Source organism: Arvicola amphibius, chromosome 4 (genome assembly GCF_903992535.2).
Source record: "Arvicola amphibius chromosome 4, mArvAmp1.2, whole genome shotgun sequence".
Classification (NCBI taxonomy): Eukaryota; Metazoa; Chordata; class Mammalia; order Rodentia; family Cricetidae; genus Arvicola; species Arvicola amphibius.
The window spans coordinates 21070415-21094830 of NC_052050.1; the positions used below are offsets into that span (position 1 = coordinate 21070415).

Here is a 24416-nt window from a genome sequence, read left to right on the forward strand (position 1 = left end):
ATTTTCTTTACTTAGGGAGAGGTAATCTTTCACAGAGGTTTGGGTAGATTCTGGGAAGACACTTTAGGTCTTCTCCCTAAACTTCAGGAGCAAGGGGCACTACAGCAGATAAGCTGCTGTCTTTAAAGGACGAGTGTATGAAGGAAGGGACCAGAAGATGATATCATCAAGCAGAACACGCTGGTCAAGCATGGGCATAGCAAATTCAGCCACCCAACTGCTGGCTGAAAAGGGACTGGGGGTGGGGGTGGGGGCTTGGGAAAGTGTTTGCCCATGAGAGTGTTGCAACGTTGTTGCAGGGAGGTTTTGCTTCAGGGTCGTGTCCCCCCACCCCCACCCCGCTAGGGGGCACAGGCATGCTGATTCCCAGTACCCTGGGCTGAGGCATCACCTGAGCTGATTAGAGGGTTGTTCTGGCCTCTTTCCTAGAGCTGGACAGTTGTTAGTTCAAGGAAATCTGGGGAGACCTACTGGGACTAAGGTACAAGTAGGGATGTTTCCATTCTAGGGAAGTAGTGAATCGAAGTCTTGATATCTATGGCTTTCCGATTTCACATATTCTGCCCCATAAGTTCGTGGGCACCTGTTAAACTGGGCGTTCCAGTTTTGGGTTGAGGAAATAGGTTCTATCTCACAAATATCAGAAAAGAAGAGATAGCTGTTCATTACTTCCAGTGTCTTAGTTAAAGTTGGGGAAAGAAGCAAGAGGTTGGGCAGGGATAGCCCTAGTTCTAGGTTAGACTCTCAGATAAATGATCAGCTCCGCCCAGATCCGCGCTCAGGTGAGAGAACTGGACGCGTTGGGACGGCGCCTCCCTAGTTCACCCCTTCCTCCAATCTATCCTACGTCGGGCTAGCTGATTGTTAGCGTGGTGGTGTAGTCTCACCCTATGTATACTCCACAGGGTGGGTTCCAGGAGCCGAGAGGTGTCACGTGCGAAAGGAAAGCAGGCATCGATTTCAAAAGCAGGGTTGGTGTGGCGGCTTACAAGTGCCTAGGGTAAGAACGTCAGTCTCTCCCATGGGAGGGAGGAAGAGGACGCCATGTCCTGCAAGAAGTGCTACAGCCATTTGAGCCAACAACCCCCTCCTTCAGCTACTTCACCCGGTGGCTGGCCGGCCCAGCCCCTGAAGCGATCAGGCCACAGCCCCCGGCCTCGTAGTTTCTCCTCCTAGAGCCGCCCGGCCCATCTCCCCATCCGAGGCCCCGCCCACGGCCCCGCCTCTGCCCCGCTGTCTTCCAGGACTACAAGTCCCATCAGTCCCAGGCCAGGTCTAAGGGCGGAGCCACCGCAGCAGCGAATGGGGAGGAGCTTAGAGCTCAGGCTAGGGAACGCGTGTGCCCAATCGCCGGGCCGCTCGGCCTGTGAGCTGATGGGGGGCGGGGAGGAGCCCGCTTGGGCCGGGACAAAAGCCGGATCCCGGGCAGCTGCGGGCGGCTGGAGCGATCCAGGGAGTTGGGTTAACCTGGGTCTTGCGGACAGAGAGCCGCACTCGGGCTTTCTCGAAGAGGTGAGTGCGGCAGCCGTGTGCGCGGGCGCGACCCCCCCGTCCCTTCGAAGCTTCCTGCTTCCCTCCCCCAACCCGGAACCACCTCCCGGCTCCCTGGCTGGGCTCTTTCGCGCGTTCCCTGCACCTGCTTGGAACTTTCGTGCAGGTCTCAGCTTTAAGGTAGTCTTCGCCCCGGCCTCGAGCCGCGTGTCTACACCCTCCCAATCCTTTTCTAGTTCCTGAGAGTTTGCATGTTGCTTGCCGCCGACATTGCCTCTCTTCCCTCCTCCGGATTCTTTTGCTCGTCCTGCCTCTCTTCAGCTCCACCCAGGGCCATCTCTCGAGTCTCCCCGGTCTTTTGGGGGACACTTTTTTGAGCTCCATTCGTGTTCCCCACCGGATACCGGGGCGGGAAGTAGACAAGGCGGTGACTGGTCGCCGCACGCCGCCGGGCTCAAGCAGGCCCGTCCTATTAGTTCTGTGGTGAATCCATAAAGCTCTGTGTGGAGGGAGCGGGCCCCGGCCACGCGGGCTGTGCCACCCCAGGATGCCTGAGGCCTTGCCTCCGCAGCGAAGGCCCCTAAAGGGCTCTCCCTGCTAAGGAACTGCCCACGGGTTCAACCCCCAAACAACAGATGGTCGGAGTGCCCAAGAGTCTAGGCGAGGCAAGCTCCTGAGGTGTGTGTATGTGTGCGTGCGCCCGCGAGCGTGTGCAGAAGATGCTACCTTTCCTCCTGTCAGGCCTAGCAGAGGACCGGTGCCCAGAGCCTGCTGCTTTCTCCAATCTTGAAGTTCTGCCATGTGGGGGGCCTCCGGGCAAGGTTTTGAAAAGAACTGTAAGGAGGGTCCTTTTAGTTTGCCAGCCCACCCTGTCTGTCTTCTCCCTTTAACTGGGCTTCGGATCTCACTGTTCAGGGTCTCGGGTTTCTTTAATGTTGAGAGATAACTGCCCCAGAAGGATCCACCTCTTCGAAAGCTTCTGAAACACTCCGAGGGAGCGGTAAAGGGAGGGAGTGAACACAGAATAGCTGCTGCTTTTAATACCCTTTCAGACAGACACGGTGCCTGGTGCAGCAGGGAATACTCCAGAGAACTCTGCCCCGGTCCTCTGCTATAGGGATTGCTGTTGTCGTCCCACCCCCACTTCCCCTAGCCCTTAAAGGGAGAGTGTTTTGTCGAAGAAATACCCTCAGTAGTTCCTGTCTACCACGGTGTCCCAGAGGAGCCTTCTTGGAGAACAGGCTTCATTCATTCCTCCTTCCCTGTGGGTTGCTTCTGCTCCTGGCGCCTCTGTGAGTGTATTCAATCCTGGGCCACTCTCTACAGAAAATACCCCATTCAACTCAAAAGGTCCCTTCCTTGGGGAGACAGAGACAGAGAGACAGGCGGGGGAATGGGGGTGGGATGAGAGAGAATGTGTGTGTGTATGTATGTACATGTTCATGATGTGGTTTCTACTGAAGAGTTTGGGGATTGTCGTTACCAGGTAACAGTTTCTGGGGTCTTGGTTCTGCTGTGAAACCATCTATCACAAATCTGACAACGTCATCAGCTGCTGGAAAAGGCAGTTTAAGACTTTGGGGTGAGTGTGTTGAGGGGGAGGGGGATTTCCAATCAGAGATAAGAATATACTTTGTCACACGTTTGAGTACGTGCGTACTTCCCAAAGGGTTTTCAGATTCTAAAAAGCATAGGAAACCTCAAAGATCCATCGCTCCAAAGAGCAGGGAATCAACAATTGAAATCTCGATCGATCTCGTCTGAGGCCTCCCTGGATGTGCGAGCTGCACTAGTGAGAAGCCAGGCCTTCCTCCAGTTCTTCTATGAGCCCTTTGTCTCAGGCTCCCCGTAAGGCACAGTGCTCTGGTGGCATATCTTATTTTAGTTAACTGGCCACTCTTTCCTTTTTCATCTCCCTGTTATTTTGTCTTCTGACCCCACCCACCCCTGGCCTCATGGAGATGGACTCTCAGATCTGAGACTCCAGGAAATTATGATTTCCTTCAGTTGCCTAAGGCTGCTCTTTTTCTCTCTCTTCTTTGCCTTGGTTGGGTCTTGGGCTTCTTTTGGGAGGGCCCTAAATTCCGGGGACCGTTGTCAGCCAGTGTCAGACTTCTGGGTAGGCTTGGCGAAGGGGCGCCCTTCCTCCTGGGTTGTGTGGTCCTGTTTGCTGAAGGTATACTGATAGCTGAAAGTGGTCAGTGCCACCCCCTCCTCTTTCTGCTTAATGTGCCCTGGGCTGCACTCTGTTTGGGAGGGGGTAGGGATGTGCCCATTCGATTTCAGGACCAGTTTTTCTGGTCTGAGTCAAGAAGGTTGGGAAATGGTACCGGAGTGGGTGGGGGTGGAGGATTCTGGGGGCAGTGGGGCTAGTTGGGGCGTCTCCTTCAGAAGCATACTGAGAGGAGAAGCACCACACTGGGAAGGTCTCTGAGCCCCTTCCCAATCATCCACTTTGGGCCGGGTCCCAAGCTGAATATGCCCGTTGTGGTAAGTTAGAGACCGAGGGAGGCAGCCTGGCCATGATTAGCACCCGGATGCTCTCCTGCATGGCCTGTTGGCAGGGAAGTTCAGTGTGTCAGCTAGGCAGCTCCTTCACTCACCCTCCTTGTGTGTATCTGACTTCCTCTCCCCAGCAAATTCAGCAGCTTCTATTCTGGCCCTTTGGGAGAGACAGGCAGCCTGTCTTCATCTAGTCAGGTACTGAGCATACATGACTGGGCTTCCTTTCTCCATCTTGTTCTCACAGAGTTGCTCTGGGGGGGAGTGGGTGTGCCTGGGAAGGTAGTAGACAGGAAGGATGAGCGAATTTTCATCATAGACCCTCCCGCATCGAAGCGGGGGCAGTCTTGGGAGAAACGCCTTTCCATTAGGACTGCAGTGACTGTTAGGGCTCCAGTCCTGCTGGTGAGTCGGGCTTCTTGGGCAAGTTCACCCCCTCCCGCTGAACTTTGATTCCTCGTCTGAGAAATGGAATTCTGAGTCTGAGTGGACGTGATCTATGTGCTCACATGAGATGAGTTATTTCTCCCAGTGCTGGGGACCAAACCCAGGCTCTTACGCATGTGAGGCAAGGGCTCTGCCACTGAGCCACGCTCCCAGCCCCTAAGACGAGTTTCTCCGCACATGTCACCAAGGATAGCACATGTCACCAAGGATAGCGTCTGCCTTCTCCCAAGTTCTGGCTCAGTTAAGGAATGACTAGTACAGGGTGGTCCCCAGAGAGGCCTCTGTTTTGCTCAGAGTTAACTGCTAAGATGATTCAGTGGGGTGGGTGGGATGCTCTGTAGGTCAAAGTTCCCTGCCCTGTGACTGGTATGTATGTCCTTTGAGGTGGGAGTCTAGTGTCCAAGGATAAACGAGCTTTGAGGTGATGTTCTCCTTCCTCCCACCCTACCAGGGCCTGTAATCTTTTGGGGGAATGTATGTGAGTGAGTCAGGCTGGGAGGGGAATGAAACCTGGGGAACAAATGAGGCCAGCCTGTGCAATTCCCGCAATGTTGTTCACAGGTCAGACGACATAAAGAATAGTGTTCTCTCTCTCTCTCTCTCTCTCTCTCTCTCTCTCTCTCTCTCTCTCTCTGTGTGTGTGTGTGTGTGTGTGTGTGTGTGTTTGTGTCCACTTCAGAGAACACCCTTCATGTTTGGATCAAACTCTGGTGTTCCTGGCTTCCCCTTTGGTCTGCCTTTTGCTCAGGCCAGCTAGTTTGCCCAGAGGGAGTAGAGACAAGGTTAAGGTCAAGCTAAGAGTTTCAGAGGAATTGCACATGGCACATTTTTTTCTGTTCCTCTCACTCCCTCCCTGCCTCTCCCTTCCTTCCTCCCTTCTCTCTCCCTTTCTCTTTTTGAGACAAGATTTCATACGTTCCAGGCTGGCCTTGAACGTCTGACTCTTCTCCCAGTACCTCCCGGGTGATGGGATTATGGGAATACACTGCCATGTCAGGTGCCACCTTCTTACTTTTCTGTCATTCTTCAGCTCTGTGTCTCTGCTGATGAAGCTGCTTTGACGACATCTCCCATCCCCTCCTAAGGCAGCTCTTTTTTCTTTCTTTTGAGAAAAGCTAAGATCTAGTTTCGTTGTTTGGGGGCAGCCAGTAGTAGATCCAACCTGCTGGGGAAGCTAGTGCATCAATCTTCCTGCCCCAACTAACCAATTCTGCTTACCCTTACAGGTAAACCAGGTCCCTCTGCAGCCATGTCAGCCAAGGCGATCTCAGAGCAGACCGGCAAAGAACTCCTCTACAAGTACATCTGTACCACCTCAGCCATCCAGAACCGGTTCAAGTATGCCCGGGTTACTCCTGACACAGACTGGGCCCGTCTGCTGCAGGACCACCCCTGGCTGCTCAGTCAGGTGAGCTTCACCTGCATCCCAGGCCCTTCTTTCCACCCCAGGCTCTGAGGAGGAGAAAGCTTTTGATTTGTTGGAGGTGTCCCAGGGAGTTATGTGATTGCAGATTGGCCTGTGTGACTGCAGCTGGCTGAGCAGGGTCTTGAGTTTGCTCTGAGCCCTTCATATGGACTTGGAACCAGACAAACTGGTATTAAAATCATGCTTCTCTATGAACCATGTGGCCTTGGGCAAACCATTTTATTTCTCTTGAGTTAGATTCTCTAATGTCAAATAGGATTAACACTATGAGCTATAAGGATTAGCAAGACTATCCAGAAGCGTTTCATATGCTGTCTAGCAGTTATTAGATGCTTAACTTAAAAAAAAATAGATGCATACCTTCCTTCCTGAAAGTGGAGCATCTCAGGACAATTAAGTGGGACCTTAGCCGGGCAGTGGTGGCACACGCCTTTAATCTCAGCACTCAGGAGGCAGAGGCAGGCAGATCTCTTTGAGTTCAAGACCAGCCTGGTCTACAGAGTGAATATGGGACAGCCAGAACCCTGTCTTAAAAAATAAAAACAAAGAAACAAACAAAATGTGGGGCCTTGAGTCTAGAGAGATGGCTCAGCGGTTAGGATCAAGAACTCCAGTTCCAAGTAAAGGATTTGGCTTTGGTTCACACTATCTGTAACCCCAGTTCTAGGTGATCTGATATCCTCTCCTATATACATGCAGGCAAAGCACTCATCCACATACAAATAAATAAAGAAGTGGGACCTCATACTTTGTGAAAGTAGCTGATAACTGACCATGAAGGGGGTCAGCCTGGACTAGAAGCTCTGAAGATCCTTCTGTAGCATATTCGGCTAGCTTCAGGGAGCACTTAGACTTCTGGCAGACCCAGACAAGGCCTTATGCTGTTGTTTTGTTTTGCCCTTGCTGAGACAGTTGGGAAGGTAGTGAATTTCTTGGTCCTGGAGTGAAGGACTGCCTTGCCTGGCCTGTTGTGGTTATGTTTAGACATAGGGATGGGGTTGGTCAAATTATTTCCAAAGGTCCTTTGTCATCCTAAGGATCTGTCCTATGTTTTCGAGCAAGAGAGGACTGGTCTGTGTTCTAAATGTGATTGAACGAAGCAGCTAATACCTCCCATGGAGAAAGTCAGAGCCCACTCATTCATAGGTGTTCCCTGAGCATCTGCTCTGTGCCGGCCTCATCCTGACTGTCTTCGGGTGGCCAAAAGATCTGACTGGGGTAGGTAAGGAAAGGCTCCAGCACAGGAAAGTGGTCCTGATGGATAAACGAGAGATCAGGTGATGAAAAGCCATATAACTTCACTTCCTATATGGCTTCTTCGTTCTTTACTCTAAGTTCCAACCCTTTTTATTTCAGAGCTTGGTGGTCAAGCCAGACCAGCTGATCAAACGTCGAGGAAAGCTTGGCCTGGTCGGGGTCAACCTCACTCTGGATGGAGTCAAATCCTGGCTAAAACCTCGACTGGGACACGAGGCCACCGTGAGTCTTGCTGTAGGGAGTCAGGGTGGTAACAGCATGGTAACCTGCAGCTCCACCAACCTATGACTCACAGCCCAACCTGTCCCATAGCGATGGAGAAGGAGGGAGCATGGGACTGGCCTGGCTGCAGCCCCGTCTTGGTGGTCATTCCCAGCTACCTCATCAGGAAACCAACCTAGTGACAGTGCTTCAGATAAGATGTACCTCATTTGTGACCCCAGAACAATTAGAGAGCCAGAAACTGTGACCACCAGCATGGAGCTAGGACTCAGGCTTGTTCTGGGAACTGCTTGCTCTCTGGTTTCCAAATAAAGTTGTGGGTGTTGAGGATGATGTGCTTACAAAGAAGGTGAATTAAAGCGAGATGAAAAGGGGAGCTGCAGAATTGTCAGGCAAGAGAGATGCTGGGGGGAGAGCCATGGACGAAGACAGTTACTAGTGCTGGAGAGGGAGTTTAGCTCTCCCAGCTCAGTGATTGCTATTAGCTGTGAGGATGAGAGCGAGGAAGCTAAGCAATGCTTGGTGATAAAACTGTGTTTTTTCTCCTCTTTGCTCTCCAAGGGAGGTGGAAAAGAGGTGGGGATGGGTGGGGTCTGAAGTTTGGCTTAGCCTCGGGAGGATGTGTGTCTGTGTCTGCTTGGCACAGAGTTCTGCAGAGACTGGTGCCCCTCAGGGGTAGGCACAGGGATGAGGTGTTGGCTACCCTGGGGAGGTGGCATCGGAGACACCTTCCTCCATGTTGGCTTCCTCAAAGCAACTCTGTTTCCTAGGCTCTGGTCCTTGTAGGTAAAGATGGATCTTTGAAGCTGCTTATGGGTCCAGGGGTGGAGGGATCTGACCTTTGAGTTCCCAGGCCCCTGTGGAGAGTTGGTGGGGCTGGGTACTGAACAGTGTCCCCAGGGAGCACATCACCCTCCCTTCCTAGCAGGCTGACAGGAGGGAGATGTCACAGACATCTGAGCTGGCAGCAGCGTCGGCCCTGGCTGGAGCAGCTCATTACCTCTGATGGATCACTGTCTGGTCCCTGACTCAGCAATGACGCACAGGCGGGCAGGCGCGCAGGCAGGGGGTTCAGGGGATGAGGGCTGTCTCGCCTCTGCTGCCGCCAGGGACCCACTCAAGCTGATTAGCTCTGCAGGCCTGTTGTCTTCAGCCAGGAAGCTGAAGGGAGGGAGAGTTTGCCCTAATCAGCCTCTGGCTCTCCTCTCCCTTGCCCGTCAGGCCTGAACTCATGTCCTCGGGCGAGGTCACAGTGTCTACGTCAGGGCAAAGTAGTGTGCCCTTACCACTGTACCCAAGTTCCCATCTCCCTCCTTGACTGCCCGGGCTAGTGAGATTGATCAGTGGATAACGCGCTTGCCATCAGGCCTGACGACCTCTGTTTGATTCTTGGAATCCACATGGTGGAGGGAGCTCTGAACTATCGTCCCATCTCCACATGCTTGACATGACAAGCATATACTCCTGTCCTCCCCCCCCCCCACAAGCATAAGTAAAAGCAGAAATATGAAGAGGAACTCTCCTGAGAACTTCTCATGTTTATCTGTGACCCCATTGTCCTGACTTCTGGAGAAATCTGTTTGCCGCCTGAGATGGTAGTGCTTTGTGAAGAATACGCCATGCGTCTCAGCTTCTCCCTCAATTTCTCTATAGGTCGGCAAAGCCAAAGGCTTCCTCAAGAACTTTCTGATTGAACCTTTCGTGCCCCACAGTCAGGTATGTGAGGCAGTGCCAAGCCGGATCGTCTTTCTTCTTCAGCTTTGTGGTTGTTCCCCTAAAATGATGAAAGGAGAGATTGGGGTGCCTTAGGGAATAGCCAAGGGGACCAAGGTCTCCAAAACTGTGGCAAAGGTCTGGAGAAAATTATGAAGTAATCCATGGTGAAAGAATGGCTTAGTCTGCAGCAAAACAGAGTGAGAGCAGGTAACATAGGGACTTCGTAATGTTGGGATGAGAAGGACTTGAAGGCAGGAACCCTTCAAAATGGGACACTCTGACTCAGCTTCTGACTCAACTAAGTAGGTTGGGTTCTTGTCTTTCCTTGTCCACTAGCAGTCCCCTGTCCCCTTGTGGGACACTTTATATCAGGGTTTAGAAATGAGACCACGGGGGTCGGGTTCCACTCGTGGGCTAAGACCTTCTGACCCCCAGCCAGTTGGGCCCCCTCCCCACCTTCATGCTGTCTTTACTTGCAAGGCGGAGGAGTTCTATGTGTGCATCTATGCTACTCGGGAAGGAGACTATGTCCTGTTCCACCACGAAGGGGGTGTGGATGTGGGCGATGTGGATGCCAAAGCCCAGAAGCTGCTCGTGGGTGTGGATGAGAAGCTGAGCACTGAGGACATTAAGAGACACCTGTTGGTCCACGCCCCTGAAGACAAGAAAGAGTTGAGTTCTGAGAGGGATGACGTGGGCACGACTAGGGACGAGAAGACCAATGCACTGGGCTCTGGGTACAGGAGAGAGAAAGTAGAGTGGGCCTCCCTGCTTGGGAATAAGTGGTGGGTACAGCTTTGTCCCGAGGAAGGGAGCCACGTTTTCAGGAGGGTGCTGGCTTGGAATCAGTCTGCAGTATGCCAGCCTCATCCCTCACCTCCTGGCCCCTGTCTGTCTGGCACTCCTCTAGCTCTGAGCTTGACAGGTTCTTTCCACCTCAGTGTTTGAAGAATGACATCCAAGGGAGCAGGGTTGGCAGAGGACAGTGGAGGCGGAAGGGTCAGGAGTGGAGAAGTGAGCTGGGCTGTCAGAGACAGTGAGATTGCTACAGGGAAGGGGTGGGAATGGAGTCCTGACTGATGGGTTAACTGGTCCTCTTTCCCTTTCCCTTCTAGAGTCCTGGCCAGCTTCATCTCTGGCCTGTTCAATTTCTACGAGGATCTGTACTTTACCTACCTTGAGATCAACCCCCTTGGTAATGAGCTTTGTTTGCTGGGGCAGAATGGGGAGGGGCCCCCATGCCTACAGTAACCCTGGCTTTGGTGTTCAGAGAGCCTGGGCCCTCCTGCCAGAAGGCAATACAGAACTGGGTACCCAGGGCGTCCCCATAAGGAGTGGTCTCCAGTGCCAACTCCTGTTTCTGAGCACCCAGACTGTAACTTTAGCCAACTCCAACTTCTTTCTTTGGCCTTAATTTTCCCACTCTGGGGAAGTCCTGGCTTTGGTCTGTCTGGTTGTTCCTGTCTGCAGGTTAGGCTTCCCAGGCTCTGATCTGATCCTCCCTGTACCCTTGGAGGCCTCACTAGCCCTCCCTCGGTTAGTCAATCATTTACTACCCCTAACACCAAGAAGAGCGGCTACAGACTCTCAAGCTGTGAAGGAGGCAGATGGCCTGGCAGATTCTGGCTAGGCCTCTCGGGGCAGAGTCCAAGAAGAGGGGAATTACTAAATTCCAGCTGAGGATGCAGCCCCTCTAGTGGGCCAGATGGCTGTGTGCTAACTTAATTAGCTAAATGGCCTGAGAAGAAATATGGATGCTTAGTGAGGCGTTGCAGATGAATACGCTGGCCTGGGGCCCAGAGCACTCTGGGGTACTTTGCACCAAACACTGAGACTTCCCTAGCTAGATCACAGAAGACCCAGATATACACACCTAGGGCTTCTAACTGCATTGGTGCATGCGTGTATGTGTGGGTGTGCGGTAGCAGTGGTGCATGCGTGAACGTCTGGGTGTGGTAGCAGTGGTGCATGTGTGGGTGTGCGATAGTGGTACATGTGTGTAGGTGTGTTGTAGCAATGGTGCATGCGTGAACTTCGCAGATGTAGCAGTGGTGCATGTGTGTAGGTGTGCGGTAGCAGTAGTGCATGCATGTATGTGGGGGTGTGGTAGCAATGGTACATGCATGTATGTGTGGGTGTATGGTAGCAGTAGTGCATGCATGTATATGTGTGGGTATGTGTGTGGGTGTGTGCGCGCGGTAGCAGTGGTAGTACTGGGATTTGAACCTAAGACCTAGACCAACAAGGTTTTTGTTGTTGTTTTGGGTGGTGTGTGTGTGTGTGTGTGTGTGTGTGTGTGTGTGTGTGTGTGTTTTAAGATATATTTATTATGTATACAGTGTTTTGCCTGCATGTATGTCTGCACATCAGAAGAGGGCACTAGATCTTAATAGATGGTTGTGAGCCGCCATGTAGTTGCTAGGAATTGAACTCAGGACCCTGGAAGAGCAGCCGGCCGGTGCTCTTAACCTCTGAGCCATCTTTCTAGCTCCAGTTTTTTTTTTTTTTGTTGTTGTTGTTGTTTTTGTTTTGTTTTTTGTTATTTTGAAGTAGGGTCTAGTCTAGTCCACACTAGCGTCAAGCTCACTATATAGCTAAGGATGACACTGAACTTCTGGTTCTCTCGTTTGTCCTCTGCTCCCATACCTTCTTCAACAGTTTTTATTGTTTATTTAAATTAATTTTAAAGATTTAATAATCCATATTTGTGTATATATATGTGTGTGATATGCCTGCCATGTGTTCCTGTGGTGACCAGACAGACTGTGGTGGCTGGAGTTACAAGCAGTTGTGAGCTGCCCCACATACGTGGCTTCTGGGTCTGGCTCTAGAAGAACAACAAGCTCTCTTAACCACCAAGCCACTGATCCTTCCCACCAGCCCTTTCTTTATGTTTTAATATATTTTTTGGTGTAAGGGATTTGTACCTCCAAGGGTACAGGGAACCTAGGGCCTCTCCCATCTACTACCAACTGTTTTCTAAACAGATTTTGTTTTGTTTTATGGGAAGTTTATGGGTAGGCCAATGCTTGAATATTCAAAACAAGGAGTATGGCATTTTATGAAGATGTCCAAACTTGCCATGGCAGCTAACCAGTCTCCGTTGACCTTTTGCCTGAAGGTCAGCGAGTGGGAAGTGTTCTGAGAGTCTCCGCGAGGACCGTTGACTGATTTATGGTTATTAGGCGTGTGTAGAGTGCCTGGGCTGCACTTGGAGGAGTCTGGAGGGATGGTTCAGAAGCTGATGGGGGCCTCACTTTTCTCCTAGTGGTGACCAAAGATGGTGTCTACATCCTGGACTTGGCGGCTAAGGTGGATGCTACAGCTGACTACATCTGCAAAGTGAAGTGGGGTGATATAGAGTTTCCTCCCCCATTTGGGCGTGAGGCATATCCAGAGGTGAGGCGGGTTTGGGGAGGAGGTGGAGGGTGATGGGGCCTAGGGGACAGCGTGAGTAATCCTAGACAATCATTTGGTCCCCATCTTGGCTCTGTATTTGGCAGGAAAAGAAAAATGGAGAACCATTTAATTTTCTTAAAATCCCAGTGAGGTTGGGGGTTCGGAATGGGAATCAGCCAAGCCCCTGACTCCTGGCCAGAAATCCTTTTAGGCATCGCTCTCAGTCAGCCTCTGTGCTCTCCACTTGATTTGTTGCTTCTTGATAATTCCAAGTGGCTCTCCCCGACCCTGACGGGAAGGTTCTTCTCTTGGCCACTGGCTGAGAATTTTAATTGCTGCTCCCCACCACATCCTTTGAGATGTCCTCGCAGCAGGATCAGGCCTTCTGTGAAGTCATCTAGCTGGACTGGAGGAAGGGAGAGGGGGCTGAGGGGGTGGACGAGGATGTGGGATGAGCTAACGTAGGAGCTGCTGTGGGGAGAGCGATGGAAGCAGCAGGACCTAGTGGGGCCTGGACTTGGGCAGAGGACCAAGGATTTGAAGTCGGGATGGAGCTGAGAAACTTGTTTGCCGGATATAGGCGGCTTTGGTACTTTAAAGATGCTATCGTATTCTGTCCCAGGCCTGGGGCCTTACAGTTCCCTGTTCCCCATCCCGCTATAGTGATTGAATAACTCCTTATTGTGCCTTCAGATAGAGAGCTGTGGTACTGGGGGTTTGGACCTTGTGAAGGGGGTGCTCAAAAGGCCACCTGTGCTTGTTTGTTTCCCAGGAAGCCTACATTGCAGATCTGGATGCCAAAAGTGGGGCAAGCTTGAAACTGACCTTGCTGAACCCCAAGGGGAGGATCTGGACCATGGTTGCTGGGGGTGGCGCCTCCGTCGTATACAGGTGACAGGAAGGAAGGGTGCAGATGCCTCCAGCCAGTCCACCCATCTAGTGTCTGCACATGGATTGTCGGGAGTCCCTAGTTTCTCACCTGTCTGTGCTCCATGAACTTACTGAGCAGATGAAAGCATCCTTGAGGATTTCAAGTGGCTCTGGGGCCACCTGCCCTGTGCATAGTGTCTTCTGCAACCTTATTTAGTTCAAAACGGTTTCATGGTTGAGGTTTTTGTAATTGGTGATGTGTGCCTCATAGAAAAGTAGGAGAAAAATAAAAGTAAAACAAAACAAAAAGTACATGAGAAAGCAAAAGCTGCTCGCCCATTCCGCATGGGGTCCCCCCGGGAGCACCTCGCTCTGCTCTCCTGCAGCACTTTAATGCCCAGAGAAACATTTGCACTTTTTCACGTTATAGAAATATCGGGACCTCGTTTTATTCCCTTCTGAACAACTGGGCAGTTGTTTCTTTCTTGGAAATCACAGTAGATGTACGATCTGCCACAGCTCTCCGACTGCCCTGGCTACTGCCGTTTGCTCCCTGAGGACTCTTGCAAATGCTAGTTCTTTTATCTTTGGGCCATGTCAGGCAGCTGCTCACTGTTCATTTTACCCACGCTGTGTGCCCAGAACCTTGGTGCCCTGAGGCTGGCAAAGTGCTCAGCCCGGGGTAGTCTCATGGCACACTGACCTTCAAATGAGGCTTGCGTGGGGGTTGAAGGCTATCTGCGAGGCCAGTTCTGCAAGCTGACTTGGGAATGATGGACAGCTCTGTACAGGTGTGACTCCTCTGCTCGGAGCAAGCGCTGAGTTCTGTGTCTCTCTGGCAGTGATACCATCTGTGATCTTGGAGGTGTCAATGAACTGGCGAATTACGGAGAGTATTCGGGTGCTCCCAGCGAACAACAGACCTATGACTATGCCAAGACCATCCTCTCACTTATGACTCGGGAGAAGCACCCGGATGGTGAGACCCCGGCATGAGTGCATGGGGATGTACACACACTTTCTGGGGTGTCACGGTGTGTGGAACAGACTGGTGTTAGGAATCACTGAAGCCACGGCCCTGTCCCTTGCAACTTGGGACTAGGCATTTAATTTCAGGGTCTCTGTTTTTCGCAGTACTGGTGGACACTGGCAACATCAGAGGTGCTCGTGTTGGGCAAGGAGAGCATGTGAAACTCACCTTATGTATCAGTAGTGAGCTGGAGGAGGGAAGGCTGTACCATGCTGTTGCTGTAATGAATACAGACTTGTAGCTTAGTGATGTCTTCCGGCTTCCCAGGCTTTGTGACTCCCAGTGTCCCTATCCCACCTTCCCAGTTTTAGGGCTATATATTACCAGTTCCTCTTTAAGGGAGAGAGGAAGAGAAGTGAGATTGCCACCAGAGGTGTCAGGACACCAAGGTGGACTTGTGGGTAGCAGCTGGAAGTAAGATAGAGACTGTAGGTTTGAGCCATCACCTCTGGGTAATGCGGGTAGTAGAGAGCTGAGCTGATACAGCTGAGTGGCTGTTTTGGGTGAGCATCCTACTCGCTCCCTGTACCTCTTCCAGTTACGGCATCTTTGCTCACAGGAGCCAGAACATCCTCAATTCAATTAATTCCTGGGCTAAGCTCAAGTGTTTTTATCCCTCTAACTTTGACTTCATTTTTACTCCCAATCCAGGCAAGATCCTCATCATTGGAGGCAGCATTGCAAACTTCACCAATGTGGCTGCTACCTTCAAGGTAACTAGGTGTGAGCAGTGGTAACTGTGCTTTCTGGGGAAAATGGGCTTGGGGACAGCAAAGTTTGAGCCTGAGGCAAGTTCCTGTGCATTGCCTTTGTCTGATTAAGGTCCGATTGTGACCTAGGGTCTGTCTGTCTGTCTTTTTTGGTGTTGGAGATTGAACCCTGTCCTAGGGTCCTTGTGGAGGAAGCAGAAGACTGGAGATGTGGATCTGAAGCTGTGTGTCTGTGTGTCTGTGTGTCTGTTAGCACTTGCTGGAAAATAGCTCTCCCATCTGCAGTGGGGTGGGGGGAGTTGAAGGCTTGCTTTTTCATCTCAGAGACTGGATGAGACTGTCCTCATTCTCAGCACTGATTCGCTGGGTTCTCTGCAGTTGCGGGTCTCAGTCACCAGTCCTTGATCCAGAACGTTGGGAAGAGATGACCTCATCCAGCCAGAGTCCTCTGAGTCTGTGTCCCTGTGCATGGCCATGAGTCCAGACCTTGGGAACATGCTCTTAAAAAAACATGACTCCAGTCCCCAAAGATGACAGAACTACCATTTCTCGGATGTCACCCCTTCAGGCTAGCCTCTCAGAGGACTGTTCATTATTTCATGTCATGGTGTTCACTGTAGCTTTTCAGAAACATGCCACATGTGGTCATCCCATCTATGTCTTGAGAATAATAGTTTCCACATTGAAAGTCTGATCTCTCAGTAAGTGAAGTACCTCAGCTCATCAGGCCTTCCTACAGCAGGGTCTCCCGAATTGGGCCTGATTTGTTGCAGTGGGTTTGCAGCCACAGTTTTAACGTGGGCGTGTCGTGCAGTGCAGATAGCATCCTTGTTGAGGGAATGGTTGTGCATCAAGCAGGAATTGTGTAACATCCTGTGACATGCTTTTGATGATAGAAGCTAGATTTCAAGTCAGCATTCTGTCTGGAGAAGTGTGGCCTCTGATTTTCCAGACTGCTCCCTAAATCACTGAGGTGGCTTTTGACATAACTGAGAAGCCTTGCATGGGACCTTGACATAGCATAGCCCCCCTCCCCAATCGCAGTAAGAGATAAGAATGACCCGGAAGCACTGTTGTGGCAGTCGAGTGTGCCAAAGTCTTGAAGGATATGGTTCGTGGCTGCTCTGTGGTGGTCATTCCTCAACACAAGGGGCTGCATGTTGGGCCTGTAGTTTTGTAGTTCACGCAGCTTATTTCTGTGATCCTCTGTAGTCTTGACCACTAGGGTCTGCTGTGCCGTGTGAGAGTGAGCCTTTTCTGTACACCTGTGCATTTGTTTGTCGTTATAAAATTGATTGTGGCTGCCTTGTTTTTAACCGCATGTTCTGTGGTCCTTTGACTTTCTTTAGGGCATTGTGAGAGCAATCCGAGATTACCAGGGTCCCCTGAAGGAGCATGAGGTCACAATCTTTGTCCGAAGAGGTGGCCCCAACTATCAAGAGGGATTGAGAGTGATGGGGGAAGTTGGTAAGATGGGGACTTTTTCTTACCTTTTTCAAGACAGGGTTTTCCTGTGTGTAGTCCAGTCTGTCCTGAAACACGCTCTGTAGTTTGAGACCAGACTGACAACAAACTCACAGAGATCTGCCTGCCTCTGTCTCATGAGTACTTGGATTAAAGGTGTGTGCAACCACTACCCTCTGGTTTTGGTTTTGGTTTTTAGTTTTTTGAGACGGTTTCTCTGTAACAGCTTTGGAGCCTGTCCTGGAACTCACTCTGTAGACCAAGCTGGCCTCTAACTCACAGAGATCCTCCTGTCTCTGCCTCCCAAGTGCTGGGATTAAAGGCGTGCACCACCACTGCTCGGCCATTTTTTTAAAGATGATTTTAGGTATATGAGTGTTCTGCCTGCATGTATATATCTGTACTGTGTGCAGTGCCTGGAGCCACAGATTACAGAAGAGGGCTTAGGAGTTTCTACAACTGCTGCTAAAGATGGTTGTGAGCCACTATGTGGGTGCTGGGAATTGAACCTGGGTCCTCTGCAAGAGCCACAGTGCTAACTGCTGAGTCATCCCTCCAGCATCTAGCATCTAGCATTCTCTCCCTTGTGTCTGCAAGGTCTGTGGCATGTCTCCGTTGACTTCATTTAACAAATACAGAATGCCTGCTCTGTGTCAAGTAGTGTGCTGAGTCCTAGAGCTTTAGCATGACTGTAATGTCGTGTCATGCTGAATGCCAGGGAGTAATTAAAGGGGACAAGTAACTAGAAAAGGGGTAACATTTTAGTAAAGACCTGGAGCAGGGGAATGCAGCTTAGGGATGGTCTCTGCGGAGGAGAGGACATACTCCAAGGCTCTACAGTGGAGAGTGTATGTGGGTATGTGGGTGTGAGACAGAGCGTGCGCGCGCGCGTGTGTGTGTGTGTGTGTGTGTGTGTGTGTGTGTGTGTGTGTGTGGTGGGGGGACCCATATACTGGGTAGATTGGATCAGGAGGGAGGAGGTGGGACTGTACAAGTCCTGTACAGCCATGGCAGTGACCTGAGTTGGGAGTCTGTTCTGCATTTGAGCAGAGGAACAGCATGCTTTGACTTAGATGTGAGAGGGTGATTGGCTCCCATGTAAAGAGAAGGTGGAAGGGTGGCTAACGTAGAAACAGGCCACCTAGAAGATTGTGGAAGCATTTTAGAAAAGCAGTTCTCTTGATGTGGCGTTCCAGAAAGTGACAAATAGAAGACATTCTTGTCAGTGATCTTGATGTCTGATTGGAAAAGGCAAGACCTTTTCATCTTCCCATTTTCTAAAATTCAGTATCTGTCAAACTCTCCACCCCACCAGTCACCTAAAGTGGTACCAAGTGCTAGTGTCCATGTGTTCATCTGAAGTGATGGCAGGTATGGTGGTGCACACCTGTAATCCCAGCACTCAGGCAGCTGAGGCAGGTGGATCTCTGACTTAAGACCAGCCTGGTCTACAGAGAAAGTTCCAGGCCAGCAGAGCCACATAGTAAGACTTTATCTCAAAGAACAAAACAGTGAAGGAGATGCAGGAGACAGGGTCGTGTGGAGGGTGTGCCACTGAGGCAGGGAGGCTAACAGCTGGCATTTGTGTTGAGCTCAGTGATGGGGGAGCAGCAGGTGAAGGTGCCAACTCTGTGTAGGAGAAGCAAGGCCAGTGCCCCAGGGGAGTCAGCTAAGGGTATTTAGAAACAGACCAGGCCAGCGAGGCAGGCCCAGGTGAAGAAAGGAGGAGTGTGGGAAGCCGGGATCCAGGTGCTCAGAGGGGCATGCTGATACGCTTCTGGCACCTGCCTGCCAGTGACGCTGCTGCTTCCTCTCCTTGTCAGTAGGACAAAAGACTGACTCCTTGTCAGTCTTTCAAAAGACTGGTTTGTCTGGGCAATCAGTCTTGTCCACACAGTGCTAGGCATTGAGCAAGACTGTCAAGGGGCCTCTGCAGAGTCCCGTGGACTAGGCACTTACTCCAGATCTTGAATCATGGGCTTTTTCCTTCTCCCACAGGGAAGACCACTGGAATCCCCATCCATGTCTTTGGCACAGAAACTCACATGACAGCTATTGTGGGCATGGCCCTGGGCCACAGACCCATCCCCAACCAGCCACCCACAGCAGCTCACACTGCCAACTTCCTCCTTAATGCCAGCGGGAGCACGTCGGTAGGTGAAGCTTGCCTCCATCCCCCACTGTCCTATACAGGACACGCTGTCCCTCTTCTGGCATTTAGGGGAATAGGAGGATTCTGGGATGTTGGTACAAGGTTATGGTCAAGTCAAGGTAAAGTAATGGAGAGACTAAAAGTTTTTAAATCACACCCGAGTTCAAATCTTGACTGTCCTTGAAGAGAGGGGGGACTTTAACAGGTGCCTTAGCCACTTCTGTCCTTTTGGGTCATCTGTAGCATGGAACAAAGTCCATTCCCATTTTGGCATTGCTAGAATAGTACTTTTTGAGAGCAGTTTATGAAGAACACAATCGAGCCAGGTTTAGTGCATGACTGTACTGGGGCAGGAGGATTGCTGTGGGTTCCACGCTAGCCTGGGCTATACATATAGTGAGACTCTGTCTTAAAACAGTGCTGAGTGCAATTCTTGTTACTTCACTTCTTTGGGACATTCAGGACCAGTGGCTTTTGTCCTCAGCCACTACCTATGATGTCTAACTCTGTTCTCTCCTTACATTAATTACTCCAGACTCCAGCACCCAGCCGGACAGCGTCTTTTTCTGAGTCCAGAGCTGATGAAGTGGCACCTGCCAAGAAAGCCAAACCAGCTATGCCCCAAGGTAACTCCCAGATGTTTAGCACAGTGCACGAAAGGGACTGTGGTGTCCTCCGTGTCTCTCTGTTTGGGGCCTGCCTGGAAGAGGCGGCAGGGAAGCAGTGTGAGCTTGGCTGTGGGAGTGGGCCTCAGCATGAGATGGGAGTGTGTCTCATGAGAATGGAGTGACCTGAGTCTTCCCTGTGGCTTCTGTAGCTGAGGATCCACACTGCCCAGTTATCTCCCTCTCTGCCATCTTCTACCCTTCTTCCTGGGTCTGTGAACTGAACTGTGGAGGAGACAGGAGGATTTCAGCAGAACCAGGAAGAGGACTGTTCTCCCCGACTCCTAAATGGGAGACAGCAAAGCTAGCTCCTCAATAGTCATGTGTCTTCCCCCCACCAGCTAGGGGCTCTTAATACACATCTCTCTATGCGCCCTTGCACACGTCACCTAGTCCATCTCCCTCCCAGTGACGAGTGACCTGCCAGCACTCACTCTAGCAGTAGATGAATGGCACTGGCGTCCCCTGCCTGATGGAGCCTTGCAGCCTCTTTGTGCTATAGTCAAGCTGATCTGAGAGGTCTTAGAAATAATGACCGTAGCTGAGGCTCGAGATCAGAAGTCACTGCCGTGCAGTTTCCACGGCGTCAGCCTTGTCCACAGTGGAGAGTGGTGGGTCTAGCACCATACTGGTTTAATCGCTGTACTGTGCTGCATGGGGATAGGAGGATTGGCAGTAAGAGGGTGTGACCCAGCCCAGATAGAAGTATGTCACTTAGAGGGCCTGGAGGAAGCTTCAGTGTTCAGTGCACCTGCCTAGCCTTCCTCCTTTTGCCCTCTCTTTGCACCCCAGTTCTTTGTCTTGCTTGCTTCTGTTCTGCCCACTGGTGCTTTGGCCTCTTTCGTTGACTTCATTCCTGCTGTTCACTGCGAAATAGACAGTGACAGCGCCAGAAGGCTTGTCTGTGGAGCCGTCCCGTTTCTACGCTCTCCCACCACAGCCTCCAGCAGCAGTTCACTCAGTATCCTTGGTCATTTTCTTTAACAGATTCAGTCCCAAGTCCAAGACCCCTGCAAGGTAGGATGCCCCCACCCTGCCCCAACTCTGCGTGTGGCTTTGTTAGTGGGTGCCAGTTTCTCTCTGTGCTTTGTTTCTTCCTTCCCTAGTGGGTTGCAGTGTTGTGTGGTAATATTTTCTGTCCCCACCTTGGTGTGGCTTGCCCCCTAAGTCCTAGTCTTTGCTCTTTGTCCCTTCCCTGTCCGACTCAGTACTTCCTTGCCCCAGCACAGCACTCTCTGGCTCCTTCTCTTAGAGGAGGGGGGTGGAGACATAGAAGGAGCAAGAGCCAGCCTAGGAGACTGGGGTGCCAGCAGGGAGGCTCCTGGGAAAGGGTAACATCCAGCTGAAAGGGGAGTGGCAGAGAGCACTGATGCCTCTGACTGCTGGCTGCTCTGGGAGCTGCAGCTCAACCCTGATTCTCACCTGCATCTCATCTCTGCTGTGCTTTGACAATTGCATCCCACAGCTCCTGATTCCAGACCCCCGTAGATGTAAAGAGACAAACCAGGAAGGTCAGGTGGTATCTGTCTCTGAAACAGGTCATTTTAAGGACTTAAAGGGGTCTGGGCTTTGGTGTCTGAGGTCACAGTTTGCGGTGGACACTTTTAGTGCATACACTTAGGCATGCACACACCTCTGCCCATTGACAAGCAAGTAGATTACTCAGTTACCAGCATCAGGACTGCCTTGTGACCTTCTTTCAATACTTAAATCAGACTCAGAGCCTCCTTGCATGCTGAGCTCTACCAAGCCCCTCCATGTAACTGACATTCACGGCTGTAAGTGCAAGAGAGTCTTCATTGATGACTTTGGTCCCTAGGGTAGGTAGGAATATCTAAATAATGACAATGGGTGCAGCCCTCTACCTAAGAGCTTTTTTTTTTTTAAAAAAGATTTATTTTTAATTTTAACTTGTGTGTGTGTTGAGGTGTGGAGTTGTTCATCTGAGTGCAGGTGCCCTCAGAGACCAAAGAGGGTGGTTGGGTCCCTTGGGACTGGAGTTTCAGGCAGTTGTAACTGTTGTAAGCCACCTGACATGGGTGCTGGGAACTGAGGTCAGGTCTCCTGCGAGATCAGTACCGGCTCTTAACTATTGTGCCATCTTCCCATCCTTTCTACTAGCCCATAATCCTTTCATATCACCCTCCGGTGAGATCCACTGTTACCTAGAAGGCAAGACCAGTGTGCCAATAAAACAGGGACAGACTCAGTCTCAGGGAGCTCTTCTCCCCTAGAGAAAGTGGGCTGTGGGGAGGTGTCTTTTTCTGGTCACTTAGCTGGAGAAGTGGGAGGACAGGAGAAGAGTGGGTCAGGGGGAGACCAGGTCATAGAGTGCTCCCCATGCATACGTAGCCATTAAAGTTCTTTGGGGCCTCCTGCTACTGATGCCAGTGGCCCCTTTGGCTTTTGTTTTTCTGTGCTTGAGAAGGTTAGCACTTGGGCTCTGCCCTTTAAAGCAGGAGGTGTGTGGGTTTGTAGGGATTGGGGCACTTTGTTCTTATCTCTGAAGATAGATTTATGTGTGGTTTGGCACTTGGGCTCAGTGTACGCTCCCCTGGGAGTGGCAGAGCCTCACTGCTTTATGGCTTTCTTTATCACACAATTGAGTTTTTCTCAAATCATGTAATCCTGGCTCTCTTAGATTACCAAGAACCACTATCATTGTGGATATCTGCTTCAATTTCCTGAGGCTAAAAGGATGAGACTGGATTATATGGCAGCCCTCCGTGTCTTGTAGGGACCCTGGGTTCAGGTTGACAGTAAATCCCAGGTATTCACAAATTAAGATCCTTCTGACCTGAGAGGCTTACTGCTGACCTGCACGGTGATTTAATCAGCCCTTGATCTTGGTTAGCCAAGCTTGCAGTAGCACAGTCGGTTAATACCAGAAGCCTCTGGATGAGGTACATTGCTCTTCCCAGGGTAGCACAGAATGTCCCTCAAGGGCTGCTACCTCCACTAGGACGTTCAGGGAGTCAAAGGCGAAGGTAGGCAAGGACGCTTTCCCTTCTGGCTAATGACTGTTTCTGTAGCTCCTTTGTGTCGTCAACCCTTCCCCCTATTTTGACAGGGTTTCTCTCTCCAGACCACTACCTGCCACTGTCTCCCAAGTGCTGAGGTTAAAAATGCGAGCCTCTATGCCCAGCTGCCCTCTTCTTTAAAGTCTTTCCAGCTATTAGAAAGCCTGTTCAAGAGTATTGTTCTGAGCAGCATAGAGCCACCTGGGAGATGAGAATGGGAAGGACGGGGCAGAGAGAAGGTTGTAGCCCCGTGCTGGCTGGCCGTTGCCCTGCCTGTGTCCAAGTCCAATCTGTAACCTTCGTCAGAGATAAGTCTGTCCTGGCCTCAGCCCCAGCTGCCCCATGTCCCTCTGCTGAACCCCCTTACCCACTGACCTAAAATTTGTGAGCATTCAAATACTGACCGTTGCAGGGTTTGTGTCTAGATTTACAGGCTGATTAGCGCCGCGAGGGTAAAGTCCTCAGGTGTCAAAATGGGGAAAGCCGAACTTTTTTCTAGTGCCTTTAAAAACTTTATTAAACCACACACAGTAGCACTTACCTGTAATTCCAGCAGGCAAAGGCTGAGGCAGAAGCATTGTCACAAGATTGAGGTGAGTTCCAGGCCACCTGGGCTATGGTGTGGAACCCTGTCTTGGTAACAACTGAAAGTAAAGGCTGATGGTGTGGTGTGTACCTGTGATACCAACACTTGGGAGCCAGAGGCAAGATTCGGAGTTTAAGGTCATCCTCAGCCACGTAGTGAGTTCAGAGCCAGCCCAGGTTACCTGAGATCCTGCTTTAAAAACAGCAGCTGGGTCTGGAGACATGGCTCAGAGGCTAAGAGCACTTGCAGGTTGCAGTGCTTTGGAACCTGGTTGCAGAAGACCTGGGTTGGTTCCCAGCACCGACGCAGTAGATTATAGCTGCTTTTAATTGCAGTTAGAGAGGATCCAATTCCCTTGTCTGGTCTCACAGGCACTGCACAGACATGGCACTGCACTTAGATGCTGGCATAACACCTATACACATCAAGAATAGCTTAAACTAAAAACAGCTGAGAGTGGTGACATATACCTTATTACCAGCACTTGGGAAGCAGAGACAGGTGGGTATCTCTGACTTTGAGGCCAGTCCGGTTTATATAGCATGGTGCATGTCACCTAGAGCAACATAGTGTTTCAAAAAACAAGCAGGGAACCGGAGAGATGACTCATCATAAGAGTACTGGCTGATTTTCCAGAGGACCTGGGTCCAATTCCCAGCACCCACATGGCGACTCACAACTACCTGTAACTCCAGTTTCAGGGGATTCAATACCCTCTTCTGGCCTCAGTGGGCACCAGAAACACATGTGTTTTGCAGACATATGTAGAGACAAAACACATAAGATATAAGATATAAAATAAATGCATTTAAAAACACAAAATAATGAAAATAAATTTTATTAAGTACGCAGACCACATGTGTATATAGTTGCAACTCTAGCTCACCTGGGACATAGTGTGCCCTGTAAGAACTCGGGCATCTTCAGCCGTGGAACTCTTGTTCTGTGTGGGAGTCCTTTCCTGTTCACCATGGGACTGTTCTCTAACCAGGCAGGTCTCTAGATACTTTTGCGCTCTCTGCTGCTTCCACCTAGAAAAATCCAAGGCAAATTTCTCAGAGTTTGTTACTTTAACGTTTGTTTGCTGTTTTGAAAAGCTCCCAAACTAGACACGCAGCATGGGGATTCGGGCAGGCAGCCCCCATGGGTCTCCTAAGATGTGTGTTCTGGGTGCACTCGCTGTGTCTTTGCCCACTTAGGAAAGAGTGCCACCCTCTTCAGCCGCCATACCAAGGCTATCGTGTGGGGCATGCAGACCCGGGCAGTGCAAGGCATGCTGGACTTCGACTACGTGTGCTCTCGAGACGAGCCCTCAGTGGCTGCCATGGTCTACCCTTTCACGTGAGTCATGCCAAGGCAAGGTGCCCAGAACTGGCTCAGTGGGATGCTCATCTTTAGAAGAAGCTCTGGGGTTAGTTAACCCCATCTTCCCCCATCCAGTGTTTGCGGTGGAGGGATC

The 24416-nt window shown here is 51.0% G+C and overlaps 1 protein-coding gene across 4 annotated transcripts in view; it reads left to right on the forward strand.

Moving 5' to 3' along the window:
* Nucleotides 1-1362: 1362 nt before the first annotated feature.
* Nucleotides 1363-24416, forward strand: part of Acly (ATP citrate lyase) — a 48090-nt gene continuing 25036 nt past the window's right edge. The window contains exons 1-16 of one of the 4 annotated variants that reach the window (XM_038324936.1): nt 1371-1512; nt 2978-3073; nt 5667-5848; nt 7223-7345; nt 8999-9061; nt 9542-9732; nt 10177-10256; nt 12330-12460; nt 13233-13351; nt 14173-14309; nt 15012-15073; nt 16420-16537; nt 18533-18687; nt 19222-19312; nt 20339-20368; nt 24157-24298. In XM_038324936.1, the coding sequence (XP_038180864.1) occupies nt 5690-5848; nt 7223-7345; nt 8999-9061; nt 9542-9732; nt 10177-10256; nt 12330-12460; nt 13233-13351; nt 14173-14309; nt 15012-15073; nt 16420-16537; nt 18533-18687; nt 19222-19312; nt 20339-20368; nt 24157-24298 (1601 nt within the window). In that variant the 5' untranslated portion in view covers nt 1371-1512; nt 2978-3073; nt 5667-5689. Of the gene's footprint in view, nt 1513-2977; nt 3074-5666; nt 5849-7222; nt 7346-8998; nt 9062-9541; nt 9733-10176; nt 10257-12329; nt 12461-13232; nt 13352-14172; nt 14310-15011; nt 15074-16419; nt 16538-18532; nt 18688-19221; nt 19313-20338; nt 20369-24156; nt 24299-24416 lie in introns of all 4 variants that reach the window. The other 3 variants (XM_038324935.1, XM_038324938.1, XM_038324937.1) reach the window with 3 other exon arrangements.